The sequence below is a fragment of the Cyrtonyx montezumae genome, unplaced genomic scaffold (genome assembly GCF_038088225.1).
Source record: "Cyrtonyx montezumae isolate F1298 unplaced genomic scaffold, pur_monq_1.0 scaffold_15, whole genome shotgun sequence".
NCBI lineage: Eukaryota > Metazoa > Chordata > Aves > Galliformes > Odontophoridae > Cyrtonyx > Cyrtonyx montezumae.
Window position 1 is genome coordinate 4,574,678 of NW_027071881.1, and position 22,145 is coordinate 4,596,822.

The following is a 22,145-nucleotide window of genomic DNA, read 5'->3' on the forward strand; positions in this document are numbered from 1 at the left end:
CTGCAGGAGTGTCAGCAGCCTTCTGCCTCCTTTCTGCAGCACTTATTGCCATCGCTGAAGGCAAACCGTGGAGGATACAACTTCAGCCCTTAGTTGAGATATCTCCAGGGGGGCAGACAGAAGCCGGCGCGGGGCCGGAGGCAGAATTGCCCCCACAGCACTCCCCAGGAGTGCGAACACTACAGACCTTCAGTAGATGCTACTGAAGACTTTTATTTGTTTGTTTGTTCTTATAAAGATTGAAAATAGAGAGTGAAAGGAACGGGGCTGCTGCCAGGTGGAGCTGTGCAGGTGGAGCACGGGGGCCAGGCTGGGCTGACAGCGTTGGCATTTCCCTTGCTCAAGTGCCACCCTGACCTCACCAGTGCCACGTGGCAGCACTGCTGCCTGCAGGGACCACGCGCTGCCTCTCTCAGAGGTATCGTGGCTTTTGAGCAGACCCCAGCAGCAGATCTCCAGTGGGAAAAGGAGCTCCCTCCTGCACTGCTGACACCTGGGAGAGAGCATAGGGCAGAAAGACACTGGGGCCAGGCTGCTTGCTGGGATTGTGTGCTTCATGTAGGGTTAGGAGTCAAGCTACCAATCTCAAACCCCAGAGAATTGCCTGAAGAGTTGTTCTGATGTCTGGTTTTGCATTGGATCAGTTTTGTTTGTTTTTGTTAGGTGCCTTCTTTCCTGAGCTAGCAAAGTGTGTCCCAGCTCTGGAGTCATTTCTCCTTCTCATGGGCAGCAATGATGATGGCTTTGGGGCTTGTAGCCTCTTCCAGGGCTGAGGGGGCTGGGAGCTGTCCTTCCTGCAGCCAGCTCCCACTGTCCCAAACACAAAAGCCCTCGAGCCCTGCCCTGCCAGCAGCCACCTCTCCATGCCAAGGCTGGGGTATGGGTATTTCTCCTTGCTCTCCGTGCAGGGAGATGCTGGATGCTCCTTGTTGCTGGGTTTAACATGGACTCCCTTCACGTACACAGTGACTGAGTGGGGACCTCCAGATGTGGCACAGATGTCACCATTCTTCTCCCCACAGTCCCCAGGTGGTGGTGGATGGGAACACTGCCTTAGAGACCCTCACACACTGGCTGATCTGTTGTCATCTGCGTCACAGGATAAGAGTGGGGTGGGGGGAGCAGCAATCTGCAAACAAACATGTCCATTTGTAAATAGGGAAGAGTCTGGAAGAGTTTACTGTTCTGTAGAATAAATTAATTTTATTTAAAAAAAAAAGGAGGAGAAAAGGGGACTTGTTAAACAAATGGAGAAGTCAAGTTCCAGTTTTAAAATAAAACCACTTGCAAAAAGGACAGCACAAGAACACGAGCTTGGAGCTTTGCTGGATTTGCTGTGTAGAGAGAGGATGCTGTCATATCACACGCGTGCAGACCTCACTGCTGGCCTGAGGCAGCTGTGGCAGGGCACAGGCTGCCCAGCAGAGCAGGTCTGGCACACTGAGGAGGGAGGAGGGGGCATTTTTTTATCACGGTTGAGCAGAGGGAGCTGGAGGATGGGCCCAGGCTGTGCAGGACTGGGTTTCCTCTCCAGTCAGTCTGTAATTTTCTTTGTCTGGTGTGTCACTGGTGTAAGCTGAAACGCCTTCAACCCTGGAGCAGAGCACATAAAAGTGAATTAACAGCCCTGGGGAGCATCTCCTAGCAGCAGTGTTCCCCATACGTGTTTTCCAACCCTCCCTCCCCAAGGGAGGCAGGCAGTGCCTCATGCTCCAGTGCTGTACATCTTCCTAGCATGTTCTTTTCTGCTGAGGATCCCCAGGGAAAACCAGTACGTGGTCCCAGACTGTGCTGTCACAGCTCGGCAGCATGGCAGACACAGCTTCCAGACACAGCTCACACATGGCTTAATGGGGGTGGAGAGAGCTGCTCAGCTCTGTAATCAGGCCACGGTTGCATCACGACCCATTCACAAAAACATCCCCTCCCCAAAAATCTCTAGAGCCTGTTAACCAGCCCTGGATGCCCATCCATCAGGACCTGGCCAGCTGGGGAGCTGACAGCCCTTCATTGCTGTGAGGGCTGTGCCTGTGGGACAGCTGCTCCTCCTGCCTCCCTATAAGCCATTCACACCTCGGTCTATTAGCAGATTGCCTAATTATGGCATTAGTTCTGCTGGAAAGTGTGTGTTCCTGTCCTTTTGCTGGGTTGCTCTGTGTTGCACACAGAGACGTAGCAACAAAATGGGAGAGTGAGTTCGGTGTGGGCTGGGCTGATAAGGTGCTGCTCTGCAGCGTGCTGCGTGGTGGCTGATGCTATGAAGAAGGAGGAAGATGAGGGGCTTGCAGCCATGCCACCTCCCACATTTCTTGGATGTTTCAGCTGTCCGCAGCAGCTTCTGTTTGATTGATGTGCAGGGCTTTTCTGTGCACAGCTCCCTGAGCTTCCAGAAGGATCTCTTAAACAAAAGAAAACACCTCAGAATGCATTGGCTTTGAAACACAAAGGAGCTCCTCTGATACACGTCGGGGAGTGCTGTTGTTTGCTTTGCACTGAACTGCTCTAATGCAAAACCCCCGTCCCCAGCAAGCCCAGTTCCACCCAGATCCCAGCTCAGGGGTTTTCTATTTGATAATGATGCACTGAAATTCATCCTATTTCGGTCTGACCCAAGTGATAATCTTGTCTCTCCCCCCCAGATGCATCCCAAAAGTAACACGTGCATACAATTGAGGGTCCACACTAATTCCCTAGGCGTGTCATTTGGGAGGCCGATGCTTGCAGCTCTGTCTCCCCACGCTGTTTGCGTGGGCTCTGTCTGATGACAGGCAGCTGCATAGCTGTGAGTTGTTGCCAGCACAAGCCACGCTTCGGGCAAGAGAATCGAGCTGCCCAGCTGCTCCCTGCAGCCCTCCAGCCATAGTGGTGTCTGTGGCCACTGTTGATTTGCTGTGCTCCAGTGGCGATTGGCACAGCCATGCAGAAACCTGACAGCATCGCTCACATCCCCACTTTCAGGAGCCATGTTTTGGACCCGGAGCTGGGAGAGCCGCGAGGACAGGAGCTCACGAGCTGTGAGACAGCATGGAGGAAGCTGTTTGCATGGCAGCAGCCAGGGCCGTGGCTGTGGGGATGCCTTCCAGGGCCAATGCAGACAGCTGGGAACTCAGCCAGCGCTGAATTCAAGCCATTCTTTTATAAATCAGGTTGGTAAGACAAACACGAGGCATAAACTAGTGCCATTTCCATAGCAACCTCAGCAGAGGTAAAAAGTCTTTTGTAAACACAGAGAGGACTGAACCTGCGGATCTGCTCTGATTTTCTTCATGGACGAGAGAAGAGCATGTGGGCTTAATAAATTTAGGTCAACACAAATGACCCATAAATCTCAGATGGAACCATTCCCAACCTCTGTGTTCCCCTTTCTCTCCCCTCTCCACATGCACAGCACGGAGCTGTCTCAACCCAGCGCTCAGCTCCGTGCCCCAGCTTATCTCCATAAAGACACAAAGCCTGATGCCCCTCTTCCATCACCGCTGACCTTTAGTAGCTAATTCTCTGACGCACGCACAGCCCAAGCACATGCCATGCCATTTCTGTATGACCACAGCAGCTCGATGCAAAATTTGGCTTGCAGAGAGCTGTATCACAGCCAGCTCTGGCTTCCATTCCTTCAGGCGAGTGTAGCTCGGGGTGTGCAAGCCCTCAGCTGGTCCACACATTGATTGGGCAAAGCCCCTGCGTTAACGAAGCACAGATGAAGCAGCAACCTTCCCCATTCCCCGTGGGTCCATGCCATGGGGAATTGTGCTGCAGCTCCTTGCTGCCAGCGGGCACGGCCTGCTAATTGCCAAAGTGACACGAGCAGATGGTGCCGCGGCCCTGCGGGGAGGCACCAGGAAGTGCGGGATCGCTTACACCATCACGGGGCAGGGATTTGGCCGGGCCAGGGTGGCCATACAAAATGCTGACCGTTCCCTCCTCGCAGAGCCTGGAGCGTGACAGATTTTGGGGCGGTCTCGCAAACACATCCCACTGGGAACGTGGAGTCACAAGGAGAAGAGCTGCGGGCAGTGGGGTGATAGGAGCTCTGCCTTAGGGCTGGAGAAAGCAGCAGCAGCTCAGGGCAGCCTCAGCTTGCCGCAAGGCCACAGCCCGCTGCCCGCTCCTGGCAGGGGCATGCTTCATGCAGCGCACGTTTACTTGGGACACGTCTTAGTTCTCCACAATGTTGAAGACCCAAGCCCTGAGGAGGCCGAGGCGCGGCTCAGGCAGCTCGTGCTGCTTCCCTTGCCTCCTCTGAGGCGCTCCGAGCACTTTGTGGCGAGCAGGCATGCAGACAGGCCTCCCTCCTTTCGAGGCAGTCCCCATCATGGCGGCCACTCCCATCGTGGCGGCCACTCCCATCATGGCGGCCGCTCAGCGTCGTGCACGGTGACGCCGGAAGTGAGCGGGGCGAAGAGGGACGGGAAGATGGCGGCGCCCTCGGCCCCGCGCCCGCCCCGGCCTCGCAAGGAGCCGCAGCCGCTCGTCATCCCCCGCAACGCCGCCGAGGAGCAGCGCCTTCGCCTCGAGCGCCTCATGAGGAACCCGGTGAGTGGGCCTGCTTCGTGCTGGGGGCTGCGAAGGGACGGAGACCGAGCCGGTGTCCCACTCGCGGCTGTAAGGGAGAGGCGTCCTGAGGGCAGGGGGCGGCCTGGGCCTTCGGGGCTCTGCCATCTGCCTTTCGTCCTGCGTTTCTCGGGAGCTGGAGGGGGGAATCTCGGCCCTTGGGCTCATGAGGCGTTTTGACCCTTGTCCTTGGGAGGGTGTCCTCTGATTGCTGCTTTCTGTCCGTGGGGATGTGTCCACAGCTGTGTACCTTCTGGGGTCTGTCGTGTTGCTCCTAGAGGACGCTGATGGTTGGTTTGTTCTTGCAGGAAAAGACTGTGCCGATTCCTGAGAAGCTGAATGAGTGGGCACCCCGGCCTCCCCCGGAGTTTGTCAGAGATGTGATGGGTAATGACACTGCTCCTCAGATAGGTTCAGGCCAACTGAGCTGTTTATCAGAAAGACCAGAGATGATTTTTTGCTGATAATCATTTTGCTGGAGAAAAAAGGTTTAAAATTAGCTTTTCAAGTTGTTTTCATTCATGTTCTTGGGCCTTGCTTTACTCAGAGTCAACACCTGTGGCACTTCAGCACACAGGCTCTGTGTCAAGGAACACCTGTGTTGTAGTGATCACAGGGCACACGTAAATCATCTTTTCCACAGATATGAAAGTGCTCTGGAAGCTCACAGTTGTGAATTCTCTCTTCCAATTGCTTTGAGTCTGACTCTCAGGGGGTGAGAGACAGAGGCATGCAGGGATGTGACTGTACACTCTTAGGCTCTGTCAGCTGAATGCAGCACAGGTGTTCTGCTTACACTTCTGTATTGAGGGATAAGGTTGCATATTTGTAGTGTAAATTGTATCTTGCATGCAGATCTGTAGATTCTCTGGAATTTTCATCATATTGATCCTCCCCAGAGATCAACTTGTTCTTACTTCTGAATAATCGATCTGTGATTAAAAGTTGTATCCATTTTTGAGTAAACTGTTCTTGTTATTACAGTTCACTCATAGATTTTTCAAATAGCTTTGCCATGTACTTCAGTAGAGCTGTTTTGTTTTTTTGGGAGCACCTGACATGCTGGGATTCTGTTGGTATCAGAGTGCCCTTATTCCAGTCTCATGTTTTAATTACTAGGTGTCTTCTTTTAAGCATGCTTTTGTGTGCTTTGCATTGAGAAATGGCTGAGGAGACAGAGGGACAGAGTGAGTGCCACACTGAAGAATCCTCTGAGACATGTAGATTGGTACCAGGAGAAGAAAGCTGAAGGGATTTTGTTTGTGAAGAAATGTACAAAAACTGTCAGTGGTTTTTGCATGGGAAACTGCAATACGGTTGTTTTATCACCTTCTGGTTGGTTGACCTTTGTTTTTTTTTGTATGAGATGTGGAGAATATGAGATGCAGCCTCAATGGGATCTTGTAGTTCACCTCTGTCTGGAAGACAACAGGGTTTGCATTTAACCTGAGTTCTTGTACTGCCTTGGTGTTCAGCTAGGGCTGGATTCCCTTCAGGGGAGTAGTGGGGAGGATGTGGTTCTTGCTGTTGCCCTTAACTAGTAGAACCTGCAGTGAACCACAACTGTATGATTTTGCAGCTCACTCTGGCTTTTGATTGCTAGTTATTTGATCTCATAAAATGGAGACGCTGTGCTCTTAGTAGTTTTTATTTGTACACTGCCCTTTCAGGTGTCTGGCCCCTCAGAATCTAGCCATAGTAATTTGTGAACACGTAGATTATCTTCTAGCAGACTAAACTCTTTCTATTGCAGGTTCCAGTGCAGGAGCTGGCAGTGGGGAGTTTCACGTGTACCGACATCTTCGTCGCCGAGAGTACCAGAGGCAAGACTTCATGGATGCCATGGCTGAGAAGGTGAGCAGCACTCTCTGTAATTTTTTCCTGTAATCATTTGATGTCCGTTGCTATTTTTTTTTCTTAGAAAATCGTGTGCAAAAAATTCAGTTCCAAACCATCTCTTATCAAAGGAAAACTGCAGTACATGGTGTCTTTGTCAACACTGAAACATTTGATGCTATGTGAGAGATGTACTCCATCATCTCTATTCACTAGGGGTCTTAACACGCAGTAGTACGACAGATGAATGTTTGTGTTCTCATGTTGGTTTGAAAATGCTTTAAAAACTGATATAAATGTCTCTAAGTGTAACATGAAATCCCTAATATCAGTGCTGTGCACAGGCAACATCAGAGCAGATGCATGCGTGCAGAATCTGGATCTGTTAGGATTATTGCCTCTTTCAGAGAGCATTGTTGTTGTATTTCTCTGTTGGCCAAAATGAGTCCTCTAATTCATATCTTACTGTTTGTCTCAGATTATTATTGTTTTTATTGATAGGTTCTTTAGGGCAGAAGCCCAGTGTTACTTGTCTGTTTCAGTGAGGATTCTTTCCTCTAAAGTGTTCAGTGGTTGGCTCAGGCTGCAGGTTACCAATGCTGTCTGTACCCAAGTCTTCCCTAGGATTATGTGTTTTGTATAACAAAGCAGCCAGACAAAATCTGGGAGAGCTCCCTTCTGTATTTTGCTAAAAGACTTCTCCCTAGAAAGACGTGATTTTGAAAAGAAGCATTTTAATTTAGGTTGTGACCAAAGTATAACATGTGATCAATTACAGCAAAGACTAGATGAGGAATTCCAGAAGAAACTGGAGAGGAATAAGATGATTGCAGAAGAGCAAACAGCAAAACGCAGAAGGAAGCGGTAAGGGCAGATTGCTCCCGGGAGGTTTGACATGGAAAACCTCATGCCCTGTGCCTCGTCTGTAGCTACATCCTTTGGATAAATACTCTTGTTCTGTGTCTACATCAATCAGACAAGAAATCCATCTGCATAAATTAATTTCATTAGTGTCATTGTTTGGTTTCCAAAGGCATCTGTAAATTTGCCAGGCTTTGCTGGTGTGGTTTATTTTCTGTGCCGTTGTTAATGAGATAACTTTGGCTGCTTGAACAGCTTTTGCTGACACTGTCACACTGACTGCAAGAAGCCTTACTGCATATTTGTTTTAACAGTGTCAGGAAAGTTCTGTACATGTGTCTGGCTTACATAAATGTCTGTAGCAGCTGACAATAAGAGACTGAATTGCAAAAATGGGTGCTGCTTAATGGCTGCGTATATGGATCCAGAGTAGTAGAGTGTGATGGTGCGTGATGCTGTCTTCTGCCTGCTGCTGGTGTGACTACCCCAATTCAATCCATGGGTATGGAAAAGGCTGTGCCGTGTTGTTAAAATCAGTAGCAGTTTCTACCCACCTCAGTAATATGCTGCCAGCTTGTCTTTTGAACAGGAAAAAAAAAGAAATAGGAAATAGAAGAAATGTTCTGAGAGTCATTAGCAGAGATATAAGAACTTAGGTTCCAGTCTGCCACGCCTTTCAGAAATAGCAGGTATCATGGCTGCTCACCTATTCTGCAGTATCTGACCCTGAGCAGCTTCTCTCTTGCCTTTTTGAGAATGAGCATTTTGCATCTTGTGGCTGAGAGCTGCTGCTGAAAGGCCTGTGCAGAGTGACTCACTGGTGCATTAGCACAAATGTGCACAACACAAACACTGTTGCTGTCTTACTTTACACGTAGTGTGGTCCAACAGATGGCCAGCAAGTCTGATCTGGCCTGCTGCCTCTTCCTTGGCTGAGAAGCAGAACAAGTGTTAGAACAGGAAATGCTGTCTAAACAGTTAAACACCTCCTTTCCTCCTTCTTGCAGTGAATAGTCTCATGATGTACGTATCAAGCAACCATGGCATGCAGGAGACCCCTAAATTATCTCACCACCCTTTCTCTTCTGTCCTGAGCTCCCAAGTGTGGTGTTTGGGTCTTTCTGTAGAGCCCTCTGGCAGTGCTGTGAGGGGAACACGAGTCCCACATTGCTTTGCCTGGTGTCTGCTATTAGACTGCCTGGTTTTCTTTGCTAGGTAACAGAACTGAAATCCCCTCTTATCCCCAGTGTTATTCCCAGTGATTAAGCACAGCCAAGGACGAATATCAAAGTATAGTGCTTTCTTTCTTTTAATTATTATTTGAAGCATATTACTGATAATGACTTTTCTCAGTGTTGAACTTAACAGTTTGGGATTTTGATAAAGTTTCCTCCGTATATTTTTAAGTTAAGTAGCTAAAATGTGGGAGCAGTTTCACTTTTGATTCCTCCTTGTTGTGTTCTGGAAGACTCTTGTTTACTGTATGATTTTGGTTGTAGTTGCATCTGATAACAGACTTCAAATAAATAATAATGCAAATCCATAGGACTAAAACCAACATAGAAAGTTTCTATTGCTCTTATATTTAGGTTTGCCACGACTTGTTTTTAAGTTGAGACCCAATTTAATTTGAAATTCTCCTCTGAAGTCTTTTTCCAGGATGTCTGTAATAGGTCCTTAATCAGTGTGTGATTACAAAGTGCAGATGCTTTAAATGTTAGATTTACATGAGTCTTTTTTCATTGCTTTTTAGCCAGAAGTTAAAAGAGAAGAAACTGCAAGCTAAGAAAAATAAACTTGAACAAAAGAAGCAGGAAAAAGGTCAGTGAGATTTAGTTGTCTTTTTTCAAGCCTCAGTTCTGTTTTCTATTTGAATCCTAGGAGGCCTTGTCCCACCTCCTACCCATGCATTCTTCATAGATGGATAGGAGGACTGAGACTTAAGTGTGATATTTTTGTTCATCTTTCAGAAGTCCTCATTGAAAGCCATATTTTTCAATGCACATGAGAAAAATGCGTGGCTTGGACAGCAGGAAACTAAGTTATGATTTTATGTGTGAGAAATTAAGCCACCTTGGTGCCATCTGTTCCACGCAACTATTTCATTTCATGTAGAAATAAACATGAAAAATAAGACTGTTCTCCATTAGTCTTGGAAATGAATGTTCAGCAGTGTCAGACCAAATGTTGGTTCAAATTTCTGGATGCTCACCTCTTCCTTTTAATGGGTGTATTTTACCTTAATTTTTAAGAGCTGTGCTCAGTGGGTGAGCACACTGATTGCTGTATCTGGGAAGTTAACACAGTGCCTGATAATTCTGCTGGAACATAACTTGTCTGACAGTTCTACTTTATTTGGCTTTGCATTTGGATGTGTTTCAGCTGAACCATTGCCAGCCTTACATGTAAACGTGGGAGGGTAGATTAATCATTAGGTTAATTGTACTTGTGACAGCAAGGGAATGCAGCAGAGTGCTTTTGGTCTGGTTTGTTTTTAAAAGCTACTTGCACATAAACTGTGGCTGGGTAGAGAATCTGAGTATGAGCTTAACAAAACAGCATGCCTGTCCCTTCAGGGGGTGGCTGGGAGAGGGGGGAGCCCAGACAGGCTCTGTGGTGCAGGACTGCCCTGTACAAATAAGTCATCCTCTGAGAGCCAGGTTCCGAGCTTCTCTGTCTTTAGAACAGTTCTTTGCTTTTTATACTTTGTGGTTCTCTATTTAAAAAAACAAATAAATAGTCTAGAAACCACAGACAGCCATCTTTAGTCTGCTGAGAACAGACCTGTCTTTTACTAGTTTTGTGTGCATTGAGATCCGAGAGCTTTTTCCAAAGTAATTGAAGTGTGTTTGTCAGACATGGTAGGGAAGCGTTTACGGTCTTTTTTAAACGAATAAATCAAACCTGTGAATTGCCATCTTTCACCTTTGTTGAGGAAAGCTGTTAAGAAGCAAGGTGGGTACTAAGTTTGACAGTCCACCAACACAGACTGCCAGGATTGAACTTCACCACGCGGTGGCATCACTGCACCGATCTTAAACACCGCGTGGAAGCGTGTCAGCTGAGCTGACTTGGCCTAAGAAACAGGGAAGGTACAAGAGGTATGGGGAGCAGAATTGTGGCTGTCAGATCCAGGTTACACTTTATGCCGTGCCTAATTTCCATATCCATTATTTAATTTCTAGAAGGTGTTCTCTCTTCTGGTCTGTCAGCAGTCTTCAGGAGTTTTCTGTGATCCTAGCTAATCTGGCACCTACCTTAAAGGGTTCCTGTTTTTGTAATAAACTTAACAGCCTGTAAAAGGTCTTGGCACCCTGTGGAGTTTTAGTAAACTTGGATGGGCTTTGAAATACATGCAGCCTGGCAGGCAGCTTCCTGGGGAATGCATTCTTTAGCAGTGTTTTGTGAAACTTGAAAGTTCATGCCAACACACAGAGGTGAGATCGGGAATGAGATAATCTGTCACTTTAGCAGCTGACTACCCGTGATTGAGATAACATTCAATAGAAGGTGGGGTTCTTTAATGGTGGGCTTGTCACAGTGGTAATGCAGCTTGAGTGCCCGAGGTAAGAGACTGTTTCTCCAAGGGAGAATTTGAGATTCAGAGCTCCACGTTGCTCAGTAGAATTACCAAAGCCTATTGCCTTTCCTTAGTTATCTGGGCTACTTTGCTGTGAGATGTTTCACAAGGAGGACACAAGGGACGTGCGGCCTGTTTGTACTAATTAATGTGGTCTAATACCTGTTTGCTTAGCATTGGAGACTATTTTGTGTGAAACAGTTAACAAGGAGGATATGGGATATGTCATCAATTCATATGGTTTCTGTTTTTAGAGTCTGATCAGTCTCAAGAGCAAGTCAGCAGTGAGAATGATGAAGAGGACAGCAAGGAAGAGGAAGAGAAGGAAGATGATGCAGAAGAGCCAAGTTTTGTGATGGGAAGAGGATGAAGCCCCTCAGGGACAGCTGGAGACACTGTTCATTGCTTTATATGCAGAAGCATGGAAGTCTTTCATCTCAGCCAAGCAGAACCCATTGGTGAACGTTGTATCTGCTTAATGGTGAATGACCTTCGCATCACAGGCCTGAGAGATATCGATAGAGAAATACCAAATAAGAGATTTTTTTTCTTAATTGCTTGTATAACTGCTGTGCAGTCTGCTCTGTTTGCTCTAACGAGTCAGCTATAAGTCTCTGTGACCCTAGAGTTCCTTCTGACATGGCCCAGAGTGTTTTTCTGTCTGAAAGCTGAAACACACCCATTACCATTTAAGGAAAATATTACTGTGAGGACTATATAATCTACTGTTGTTGAAGCTGGTAGCAGTCAGATGCCTGAATCTAAGGGCAGAGTTTAATCTGAAGTAGAAAAGTGGTCTGTAGCCAGACTCATGCACTGTGAGTGTTCTGAATCTGGGGATTTGTATGGGGTCATCTCTAACCCAAAGAAATCAGTTTATGTTGCTAGACAAGTTCTATAGATTTTTAAGCAGGATCCCTTTTCTATTGCTAAAACTTTCCCTATTACTTTTCTTCTGTGTTTTTTTTTTAATTAATAAAAGGGATGTGTTGGATTGTTCTGTCTTTTATTTGAAGAGGATTGTGGTGAAATGAAGAGGTGTTGGCAATGCTGCAGGAAGGAACAGAAAGGCCAAGTAATGTGGCATGTGAAAAACAGAAAAAGGTGTTAGCTGCATTTAGTATGCTTACTGCTTTTGGATTTGAACATGATTAAGGTTTTCCTAAAGGCTGTGTGTGTAAAACCTCCAAATCTGTAAAACAGAAAGGGTTGGAATGGAATGGCTTTGCTTCTGTTAAGCTTCATGTAGTGACACCTGGCTTTCCTTCTGCTTGAGTTCTCTGGTAAGAAAAACAGTGATCTGTGTGTATATTTGTGAATGCTTAAATGAAAAGCAGATGCATTAGTGGTTTTATTTGTAAATTAGGTTGTTGACTTTTCAGTGGAGCTTGAACCAGGAGTGCCTGCATCCCACAGCGTCAGCATACACAATGTGGCATTTCTGCTTCTCCAGCTCCTTTTAACACCACATTATTTAAAGCAAAAACAATGAAAAGAATCACTTGTTAGTGCTTGAACTGTGCTGCCAGAAATCAGCATTCTGTGGGGGCTGGCTTTATGCAATGGATTCGCAGTGGTATTTCCGTGACAGTGGGGAAGCACGTGTCATCGAGTGCCATTTATGATCAGATCCCCTGTGCCACCCTACCACCCCAGGATGGGAATCTCTTGTGTTATATCTGGGCAGAGCCACTTGCTTCAGCTGAGCTGCACCTGTTTCATTCTGTAGTGCTCAACATACAGAGTGGATGTCCTGCAGATGCTGGCGTTATCCCAGTGAGAAGGGCTGAGTTAGGGGAAGCGTTTCACTCCAACCCCTCTCTGGGTGCATCTGTGGTGGGGGCTGAGCAACTACGGTCTGCCCTTTAGCAGCAGGATCTGTGTTTGGTGATGTGTTCCTATGAGAACTGCCGTGCCACGTGGTGGTGGTGGTGTGTGTCGGTACTACTCTTCCACAAGCAGAGGCACTCCTGAGTGAGGGAAGTTTTGGTGAAGAAAAGTGCAGACACTGTGACCAGAATGGGAGGAACATCATCCATGGAGCAGAAAAACAAATGCTCCCAAGCATAGCAAAACAAAGAACAAGTTAACAGTTGTTTCTTGTTCCAAATATAGCAGAAATAACGTAAAGATTTTAAACAGCCCCAGAGTGTGACCTGCTTCCATTAAGTTCTTGCTTTGGATTTCTTTCCAGAGGAGTCACTCTGCATCAGAGAGAGGAGAGGTGTCTTCAGGGAGCAAGGTGGGCTGACATGAGCCAGCAGTGTTGGTGCCGTGACCGAGCAGAGGCATTCCTTATCTCAAAGATGAAAAGCACGCTCAGGAAAGTACATGTTTGTCTCTAGTGAGTTTCTAGCAGTTGTTTTCCTTTGTCGCTTCCTCCCCTCCCCAACACTGATGTGATCAGGAGGGGACTGCTGTGCCATTGAGCTGGAGCACTGTGCTGCCCCTGAGCGTTTATCTCGCCTTCAGGGCAGGCTCCTTCCTCTTTCCTATAGCCTGCCCCCTCTCTTGCTCCTCTGATGGGTTTATATGGGATTTCCTGCTGAGTCGACGGAGGAGGAATGCGGGGAGATAGCAGCAGCTCTGATAGCCCTCATTTACAAAGGGCGGCTCCTGCAGCGCTCAGCACTGCCTCTAACTTACTATACAGTAAAAGCCCGCACTTATGTAACTGTAATAAAAGCGCATTTGCATCGCTTGGTACCGACCCCCTCTCAGTGCAGTGATGCTGGTTGCACCGCCCCAGCCCGGCTCTGTTTGGAGGGGGCAGCACATTGCTGCGGGCGCCCGGCGCTGCCCGCGGCTGCGAGCATTGGAGGGGGCGTGGCTTACAGCGTGGGGGCGGGGCCTGGTAGAGCACCGACCAATGACCCCGTGGGTCACGTGCCGAGGGCGGGGCTACTGGCACACCCCCTCCCCCCCCAACTTTCCTGCGGGTCACGTGGCGGAGGCCCGGCGTTGCCTTGGCAGCGGAGGAGGCGGTGGAGGCTCCGGTACCCGGCGGTTCCCGGGGCACCGCACCGAGCTGGCCCGGATGCAGCAGCGGTGAGCGGGGAGCCCGGCCCGGCAGGGGAGGGAGCCCTGCAGCGGGGGAGGGGGCTTCGTTCTGTCTGGGCTGGGGGATTGCGATCGAACCGGCGGAATCGGGGCTCGGGCCTGGCCGCGGGGCAGGGAGGCACCGGCACGCCGCTCCGCCTGGCCGGGCCCTGGAGGCCCGCGGAGAAGCTGCGCTGGGAGTTGGGGTGCACATCTCGGCCGTGCCGAGCAGAAATCCCCACGCGTGCACCCTGCGGGCCGGGTGGGGGCACTGCCGGGGCTTTCCCGCACCCCGCGGGCGGGCGCTGGGCGGGATACCAAAATCAATAGGAGTCAGCGCTCTGCGTCTTCAGTAGTGCTCGGGAGCTGCGGTGGCCTGGCACGAGCTTGGCCGGAGCTAAGAGCGTCCTGGGCACGTCCTGCAGCTGCGTGCCAGCCCCGTGCTGTGCGGTGCAGCCACGCCAGCGCGGTTATTTCTGTCCTCAACCTGTAACCCGTAAGGCAGGAGCGTGGGATCTCCCCATTAACTCGCCTCTGGCGTGCACTGCTGCCTGAAAAGAGCTTCCAGAGTGAGGATGCTTCCAGCTGAAGGTACCGTGCATGTAAAACGGTTGGTTTTGTGTTTCAGCCCTCAGAGCCCTCGTGCAGTCCCTTCATGCCCACAAGCAGCCAGGTGAGTGCTGTCCCATCGCTGTGTTTGAGTTTATGGGTTTTCTTCTGCAGATGTTTACTTATTTGGGAACATCTCTGGAGTTGCTCTAGAGTAAAAAATGATCCTTGTGGTATTTTCAGTTTATTTTTCTAAGGAGAGAAACAGCTACGATTGGGTGTTCTTGTTCTCCCCTTGTAACCTCTGAATTGGTGTTTCTTTTAATGGAATTTGTCCTGGGCTTGATGTTCCAACGTGCTGAATTCCTGTGTGTTTTATCAAAACAAATGGCAGTGCAGAGGCTGTGAGCTCCCCAACGAAGACAAAGCCAGTACCCCCTGCTGTACGTGTACAGGATGCCATCACAGGAAGCAGCGCCGACATTCTGCCACTCACAGGCAGTGTCACAGCTCACAGTGCTTGGCTTGCTGCTGCCTTGGTCACTGTTCCCTTTCAGCAGCATGGCTCAGAGCTGGGGGCAGTTGGTGCTTGTTATCTCAGCCACTTCCTCTGATCTCCCGGCAGCCACGGCTTGATGAGCCTGTGCCATATGGCAGGGAGCTGGGCAGGGTTGGAGCTGTGCTCCAGCAAACAGCACGGTGCCTGTGACCCACAGGTGTGGGGTTGGGACTGATCAGTGCTCCTTTGAGGAGCTGCTGGGGGTTCACAGCCAGCGGGGAACTTTCTGCTCCAGGAGCTTGGGAGATCCGCTAGCTAACTCCACACAGGGTTCAGCTCCCTGGCTGCTTTGAGAAAGAGCTGTGCCCATGTGAGCTGAGCAGTGGATGAATGGGAAACCTGGTGTCCGGAGTGGGCCCTGGGCACGTTGGTTGGATGTGCCCTGGTGCACTAACACAACACTTCTGGAGCTGATGTGCAATGCAGTGCAGCTTAGAACCGAACAAAAGGATGGTGACCCTATTTCTGGAGTGTCTTTATGTAAAACAAACAAGCAGGGAGGAATAAAAGGGGAAAGCTGAGATGTTGGCTTTGACGTGAGAAGTTGGGCGCTGTCGACCTCCGTGACCACGCTGGAGCAGTTCCAGCTTTCCTTGTGCAATCCCGCCTGGTTCTCATGGTCAGTCCCTGCAGGCAGATGGTTCTGTGCTTCGTTTCCCTGCTGGCTGAGGATAGCTTTGTTCCAATCAGCTTTTCCAGCAGCTCATCCTGTCCGCTGCCTCCTCCTGTTTTGTTTCCACAGTGCTTCCCTCATGATGAATTCTGAACTGAACATCCCAGTGGATCCCTCCACTCCTGCTTGCTGCTCCGAGCCTGGCACCAAGGGCATGGATTACCGGGACTGGGTGCGCCGCAGCTACCTGGAGCTGGTGACCTCTAACCACCACTCTGTTCAGGCCCTGTCCTGGAGGAAGCTGTACCTGAGCCGAGCCAAGCTGAAAGCCTCCAGCAGAACCTCTGCTCTGCTCTCTGGATTTGCAATGGTACGTTGGTTTCACAAGAAATGCTTTCTGGGTTGTGAAACGTTTGGGTTCTGTTACAAAGGGAAGAAGAAGGGGAAAAAAAAACCCACCACCTCTATTAATTGGCCTTCTGTCCCTGTGAAGGAGCAGGGTGTGCTGTGGTGTGCTTGGCCATCCCAAGGTACTGTGCGTACAGGAGCTGCTCTCACCTCCCAGTGATCCTCACAGCCCTCTCTGCAAACACCAATCCCCTCCCTGCTGAGGATCCCGAGAGCTGCCCCCATCCGAACACTGCCCCAAGGCCAGGTGTTGCCAGCTGCTGCACCTGGTCGCTCCTGAGGTCCTAGTCTCATTTTCTGTCTGTTTTTTTTTCAGGTCATGATGTGTGTAATAAGGTGGAGGCTGGCTGGCAGCCTGCCAGGGAGCTTTTTGCATGGCATGAACAGGCAGATCGTGTCGTGAGAGGCCCCTCAGCCTCCGGCACGATGTCAGAGGGCTGTGCAGCCCGCAGGGAGCCAAACTGGGTGTATTTTTGTCAGTGCTGCCCGTTGGGAGTAATCCCTCGTCCTCGCTGTGCTCTGTGCGGCGTTGGGTGTTGGCTGGGAGCTATTGCATAGGTCAGAGCCGTGTCAGGGAGCACATAAATAAACACCACGAGACAGCGGTGCGCTGCTCAGGGCTCGGAGCTGTGATGCCATCAGCCTCCTCCTCTCCCCTCTGGTTTTATCAAGAGCGAAAGCTCTTCTGGGAAGTCTTTCTGCCCAGGAAGTGAGTGGCTGCTGAGGTCTGAATGCACATGTGCAGAGGGCAGGACAGTGGTGTGAAGGAGCTGCATGGGCAGGCTTGGGGAGCTTTCCATGTTTTGTAAAGTCTTTGTGGTTTTTTTAAGCTTCTTCCACCCCCAGAGGATGAATGCACCTTAGCAGATGCCAGAGCTGGTGCCAGGGAGCACCCTTTGCCTCATCTCTAGCAGTTTAAAAGCAAATTAGCCAATAGGTGTAATATTGTTAATAAACCACTGGCTTAATAAGATAAGTAGATCCCAAGGAGGTGTGTCTCAGAAATTGATGTTTTTTTGCAGTAAGGAGCAGCCTGGTCGCTCGGGGCCTTCCAGCAGAAGGTGCTGCATCTGTTGCTGTCTGAGTTGGTAGGCGTGTGTTTAGGATGTGGATGTTGACTAATAAGAGCATCTCTGTGGCTGTTGATGAAGGCAGTGCAGTTATTCAGAGTTAGATGGACTCCGTGCAGCGCTGAGTGCCCTTAGCTGTGCAGACAGGTGTCACACACAGCCTGGCTATTGCTTTATTTCCTTCCCTGTCAGCGTGTGTGATTCCAGCCAGTTCCATATTGGCTGGAAATGATTACAAGCTGATGGATATTTAATCAACAGGCGGTGGCTTCGGTCCAGCTCCTTCTGGATGGGCTGTAGAATAATGCAGACCTTCCTCGTTACGTGATACTATCTGGGTATTCCTGGCAGAGAGCTGGGCAGGCCAGGAGGATGTGGCGGCTTCCAGATCCAGCACTGCATGGAGGGGCTGTATGAGGCATCCTGGACAGGCTGCAGGTGAAGAGGGTTGAGGGGGAGCTCAGGAAATCTTCCTTGTTTCCCCAGTGGGATGAAGAGTTGTCCCCACTAACAGTGCTTGTCCAGTTGCTGCAGGATAATGTTTCATTGAGAGAAGGGGAAATGAAGGAAAAAAGAAAGTGCAACAGATCTACTGGAGTGATTGTTTGCACAGCCTGCTGAACCATCTGTGTGGATGCAACATGCTGTATGTGAGGACATTTGTTATCCCCCTGTGTGATACCATCTATGCTTGTCTTAATTTCTCAAGATGAGCATCATCTTTGTTGCGGGCAATCTGGGATCCGGTGATCTTTAAAAAGAAATGAGGGGGGAAAAACAGAATAGCACGTCACGTAACTTCAGTTTGATCCAGGGCACAGGCTCCTTTAGCAAACCCACAAGAGTGGAGTGCAGCGGGGCAATCCTTGGGCTTAACACAAAGCCTGTGCTGAAATCCTCTGCTGCTCAGCAGAGTGCTCAGTGCCTTGCAGAGTCAATCCCTTGATACCTTGGCTTCTGCAAAGAGGTTAAAGCAGAGGGGACTGTTGTCACAGGAGAGTGTTGAACGTGACATATTAATAGTTTTACAGACCAAGCAGCATGCTTAATGGCTTTTAAATGGGTTATGTCAGCTTGTCCTCTTTCTCCTATCCCGGTCAGAGGATGACATGATGATATGGGGTAAAGCAGTGAAGCTTGCACACCTTGCCAGTGCTCGTTTGGGTTAAACACACTGTTTTTCTGCCTTGCTGCCCTATCTGGATTGTTGATGTTTTTCTGTGGAATACCTCTTCCTGAACCATCAGTCAGTGTTAAATATTCATCGTGTTGCACAGCTGAAGCTGGCCCCAGGGAACAGGTTCGTCTGGGAGGAAACATCCAATTAGCTGCAAAGTGCTGCTCATGCAATGGGTAACAGCTAGAAATTGATATGTTGGCATCAGCCAAGCTTTCAGCTCGAATATAAAGCTATGGATTGAGCGTGCCTGTACAATTCCTGTTCAGCTTGCTGAGTGCTGTGTCGCTGGGTAGCACAGTGTCCAGGAATGAACGATGCACCTGCAGCTTCTCCTGCCTGCTGTGGCCTGACCGTGCTGTGCAGGTGTGTCGTACAGGGCACTGTATGAGGAGAAGTCTGATCTCCTCGAATCTGTTTGCAGGGAGCTGGACAAGGAACACAAGGTTGGGTTGATGGTTGGACCTGGGGCTCTTCAAGGTCTTTTCCAGCCTAGATGGCTCTGTGATTAGAGGAGGAGAGGTGATGGCCTTGAGCTGTGTCAGTGGAGGCTCAGGCTGGATGTTAGAAGCATTTCTTCTCAGAAATGGCAGTGATGCAGTGGCACAGCTGCTCAGGGAGGGGGAGTCCCCATCCCTGGAGGTGTTAAGAACTGTGGAGATGTGGCACGGAGGGCTGTGGTCAGTGGGCTCAGTGGGGTGGGCTGGGCTTGGACTTGGGGATCTGAGAGGTCTTTTCCAACTTCAACAACAGTATGATTGTAGGGCAGTGTGTTGTATGGCAATCAGACAAAAACAACCACCACCACGTATTCGTGACTAGATCAGAGTGCTGGAAATGTCCAAGAACTGTCCCAGTGTGTTCTTAGTGTCTCTAACATCCTCTGTAGCTGATGAAGGTACAAAGCCTGGGCATGCTGCTGTTGGCCATTTTCTACCCCACACGCATGCTGTGTCCTGCTGCTAGCAGACGTGTCCAGACTTGACCTGCTCCCTCCTTCAGGCTGCTTGTGATTTCAAGGTAGCTGCAGGAAAGACAGCAGTCATAGTGCTGCTTCCATCCTCCTCAGTCCTCTTCATGGTTACCAGCAGGGGCAATGTGAGCGTACCCTTAATCTTCCAGTGCCTAGATAACATTATGAACAAGTAATACCAGAGTGAATGGCGCAGCCTGGAATGGCTGTTCATACTTGGCTTCATTAAAGCACCTTAAAACGAACAGCTTCAGAGACTTGCTGGCTGACAGGAACCTGCTTTCCTGAACTGAGAGCAGAGTTGTCACCGTGCCCGTAAGCCAATGGCCGTCCACCTCTGTGGAATCCTTCAATAAGTTAAGAGACCTCAAGGGAGATATTTGGGGATATAAATAGCTTGTATCTGGGCATATTTGTAATAAAAACCAACTTAGCGCTGGGAGAATAGGAGGCAACTATTTTAACTCTGGAGTGACTTGGACTCTGATGAAGTAGCTCGCACGCTTCCCTTGGGAGGCCGGGTCTGCTTGCTGGCAGCTGGCCAGCAGGGCTGCTGCTTTTGCTCTGCCATGCACTCCCCAAGCTGAAAGTTCCCGCAGTGAGCTGCTGGTGCTGAGCAGAAGAGGGAAGGTGTGAGGGGCAGCAGCAGGCTGGCTGCCTGGGCTCTGAGCGGCCGCTCCTGATGCTGCCTGTGTGGTTTGAGGCCATTGGTGCGGTTGCAAAGGAGAGAGGCGTTCTTTTGGGGAAAAATCCAGCACCAAAACGTGTGTGTAAAGCTCGAGAGGGGCCAAAAAAAGTGTAAAGCTGCAGACCATGCATACATCATCAAGGGAAACGGGGCTGGCCCCTTTAAGCTGCTGTGCTATAACGCTCTCAAGTGCATGCTTGAACTTAGGTGCTGTTCCCAAGTAAAGATGCTTTCCTGGATGAAAGCTTTGAACGCAGGTGTTGAGTGGTGGCTTCTTGTTCCCGTTCCCCCAGGTGGCCATGGTGGAGGTGCAGCTGGAGGTGCAGTACAAGTACCCACAGATGCTGCTCATCGCGTTCAGTGCCTGCACGACGGTGCTCGTGGCCATCCATCTCTTTGCCCTTCTCATCAGCACCTGCATTCTGCCCAACGTGGAAGCAGTGAGCAACATCCACAACCTGAATTCCATCAGCGAATCCCCGCACGAGCGCATGCATCTCTACATCGAGCTGGCGTGGGGCTTCTCCACCGTGCTGGGAATCCTCCTTTTCCTCGCGGAGGTGGTGCTGCTGTGCTGGATCAAATTCCTGCCCGTGGACTCCACCCTGAAGAATGAGACCACCACCACCCAGAAGCCCAGCAGCCACGTGGGCTGGCAGGCAGCGCTGGTCTCCACCATCATCATGGTCCCCGTGGGTCTGATCTTCGTCGTCTTCACCATTCACTTCTACCGCTCTTTGGTGAGGCACAAAACGGAGCGCCACAACCGAGAGATCGAAGAGCTTCACAAACTGAAAGTGCAGTTAGATGGGCATGACAGAGGCATGCAGATAGTGTGAGGGAGGGAGGGGAGGCACACTGGTGGTGGATTGGTTTGGGGCTTACCTATGTAAATGCTGATTGCCTGCCCTGTATAGCTGTGGGTCCTAATGCTGTTCCTGGTCCTGCACACTTGTGTACTTAAATGGACACTGCCATGGAGTTCAAAGTCAAACCCTTATCTACGTTTACTCTGGTACAACTAGCCAAAAAGCTGCATTGTTCTACAAATGCAATGTTCTGTTGCCAAAAGTAAAAGTGCATCAGCTGTCCAAAAAGGCCGTGTGTGTGTGGGACCTGTCTTACGTGTCAGAACTCCCTGGCTGTCTGTGCAGCAGCAATTAATTGGCAGTTTGTTTCTAGAGCTGAGCTGGTTCATGAAGGTACCTGCACCCAACGTGAGGACGTTTTGGAAAGCACAATAGAAACTGTGAGTATTGGTCACCTTTGTTCCAAAGCAAATGTCCCATAAACACATAACCAGGAAGAAATAATCAGCCTTAGCTTTTCTGTTGTTCCTTTCCATACTTCTGTGAATTCTGAATGCAGGGGGCTGGGGACTTCTTTCTTCAACAGCATCTGTCACGTCAGACTGAATGGATGCCAAGATTGCTTGTTTTTTTTTCCAGCAAGAGCCCAGGGAAGGCTTACAGGTGTTTTAGTTTTAACAAGGACGTTCCTAAAACAGAACAGTGACAAAGTGTAATGAGATGAAGCTTTGAAGGACTAGAAAAGCGAGTTTCAAGGAGGAAAAGTGGCAGCAGACAGTAGAAACCCATCCCTGTGTAGTTTTCAGTCATGTCCTGTTGGAATGTCTTTTTCTTGGTGTGCTGGAGAGAACGAGCCCCGGGCCTGTGTTTTTTGCTGGCGCTGTTTGTTGGCTGCAGTGTTTGCCTGTGGAAAAGGACCACTTCTTCCTCCCTCCACCAAAGCAGGGAGCTCCTCTGGGGAGCCTGGAGCCGCAGGGCGAGCCTGACCCAGCAGAGATGTGTGTGCCATGACAGAGCTATCGCGTTTCATTTGGGCTGACTTCTTTTCCAGCGTTAAAGAAAAAGGGGCTTGCACGTCTTAGCAAGGGAAGCTTGTGAATCCCACAGCATCCTTTCAGATGAAAACTCCCGTAAAAGGGATTTCATGATTTGTGCTCACTTTGTGAAGAGTGTTTTGCAGTCATCAGCTCTCCCAAGAAACATGGAGCTTTCTGACACAGGGCCCAAAGAAACACAAGCCTGTTTTCTTGGCCCTGATCCTGTGCCCATTTCCTGCTCTGCACTCAGATGTTGGGGTCCCCCAGCTCTCAGGCTTTGTAGGTTCCTGAAATCGTTGCAGTTGTTTGTAATGTTCTAGTTAATGATGGTCAGCTTCCCGGAAGGGGGAGTACACACAGATCTCAGTGAGGCCGTCCCAGTGTCTCTCCATGAT

The 22,145-nt window shown here is 49.7% G+C and overlaps 2 protein-coding genes across 2 annotated transcripts; both read left to right on the top strand.

The window, feature by feature from the left end:
• The first annotated feature begins 4,372 nt into the window (after positions 1 to 4,372).
• Positions 4,373 to 11,822, top strand: PRKRIP1 (PRKR interacting protein 1). Its single transcript, XM_065731763.1, has 6 exons — positions 4,373 to 4,533; positions 4,860 to 4,938; positions 6,305 to 6,405; positions 7,166 to 7,251; positions 9,002 to 9,069; positions 11,083 to 11,822. Exons 1-6 carry the CDS (start codon positions 4,414 to 4,416, stop codon positions 11,196 to 11,198), a joined length of 570 nt encoding a protein of 189 aa, XP_065587835.1. The 5' UTR covers positions 4,373 to 4,413; the 3' UTR covers positions 11,199 to 11,822.
• Positions 11,823 to 15,353: 3,531 nt separating this feature from the next.
• ORAI2 (ORAI calcium release-activated calcium modulator 2) lies at positions 15,354 to 20,743 on the top strand. Its single transcript, XM_065731764.1, has 3 exons — positions 15,354 to 15,594; positions 15,718 to 15,958; positions 20,198 to 20,743. Exons 2-3 carry the CDS (start codon positions 15,728 to 15,730, stop codon positions 20,741 to 20,743), a joined length of 777 nt encoding a protein of 258 aa, XP_065587836.1. The 5' UTR covers positions 15,354 to 15,594; positions 15,718 to 15,727.
• Positions 20,744 to 22,145: the final 1,402 nt, after the last annotated feature.

Bases quoted from the DNA above. Each gene is read 5' to 3' on its own strand.
- PRKRIP1 (XM_065731763.1), top strand. From the start codon at position 4,414: ATGGCGGCGCCCTCGGCCCCGCGCCCGCCCCGGCCTCGCAAGGAGCCG. The intron at 4,534-4,859 runs GTGAGTGGGCCT...TTGTTCTTGCAG, and splicing joins AGCGCCTCATGAGGAACCCG to GAAAAGACTGTGCCGATTCC. The intron at 4,939-6,304 runs GTAATGACACTG...TTTCTATTGCAG, and splicing joins GTTTGTCAGAGATGTGATGG to GTTCCAGTGCAGGAGCTGGC.
- ORAI2 (XM_065731764.1), top strand. From the start codon at position 15,728: ATGATGAATTCTGAACTGAACATCCCAGTGGATCCCTCCACTCCTGCT. The intron at 15,959-20,197 runs GTACGTTGGTTT...CCGTTCCCCCAG, and splicing joins TGCTCTCTGGATTTGCAATG to GTGGCCATGGTGGAGGTGCA.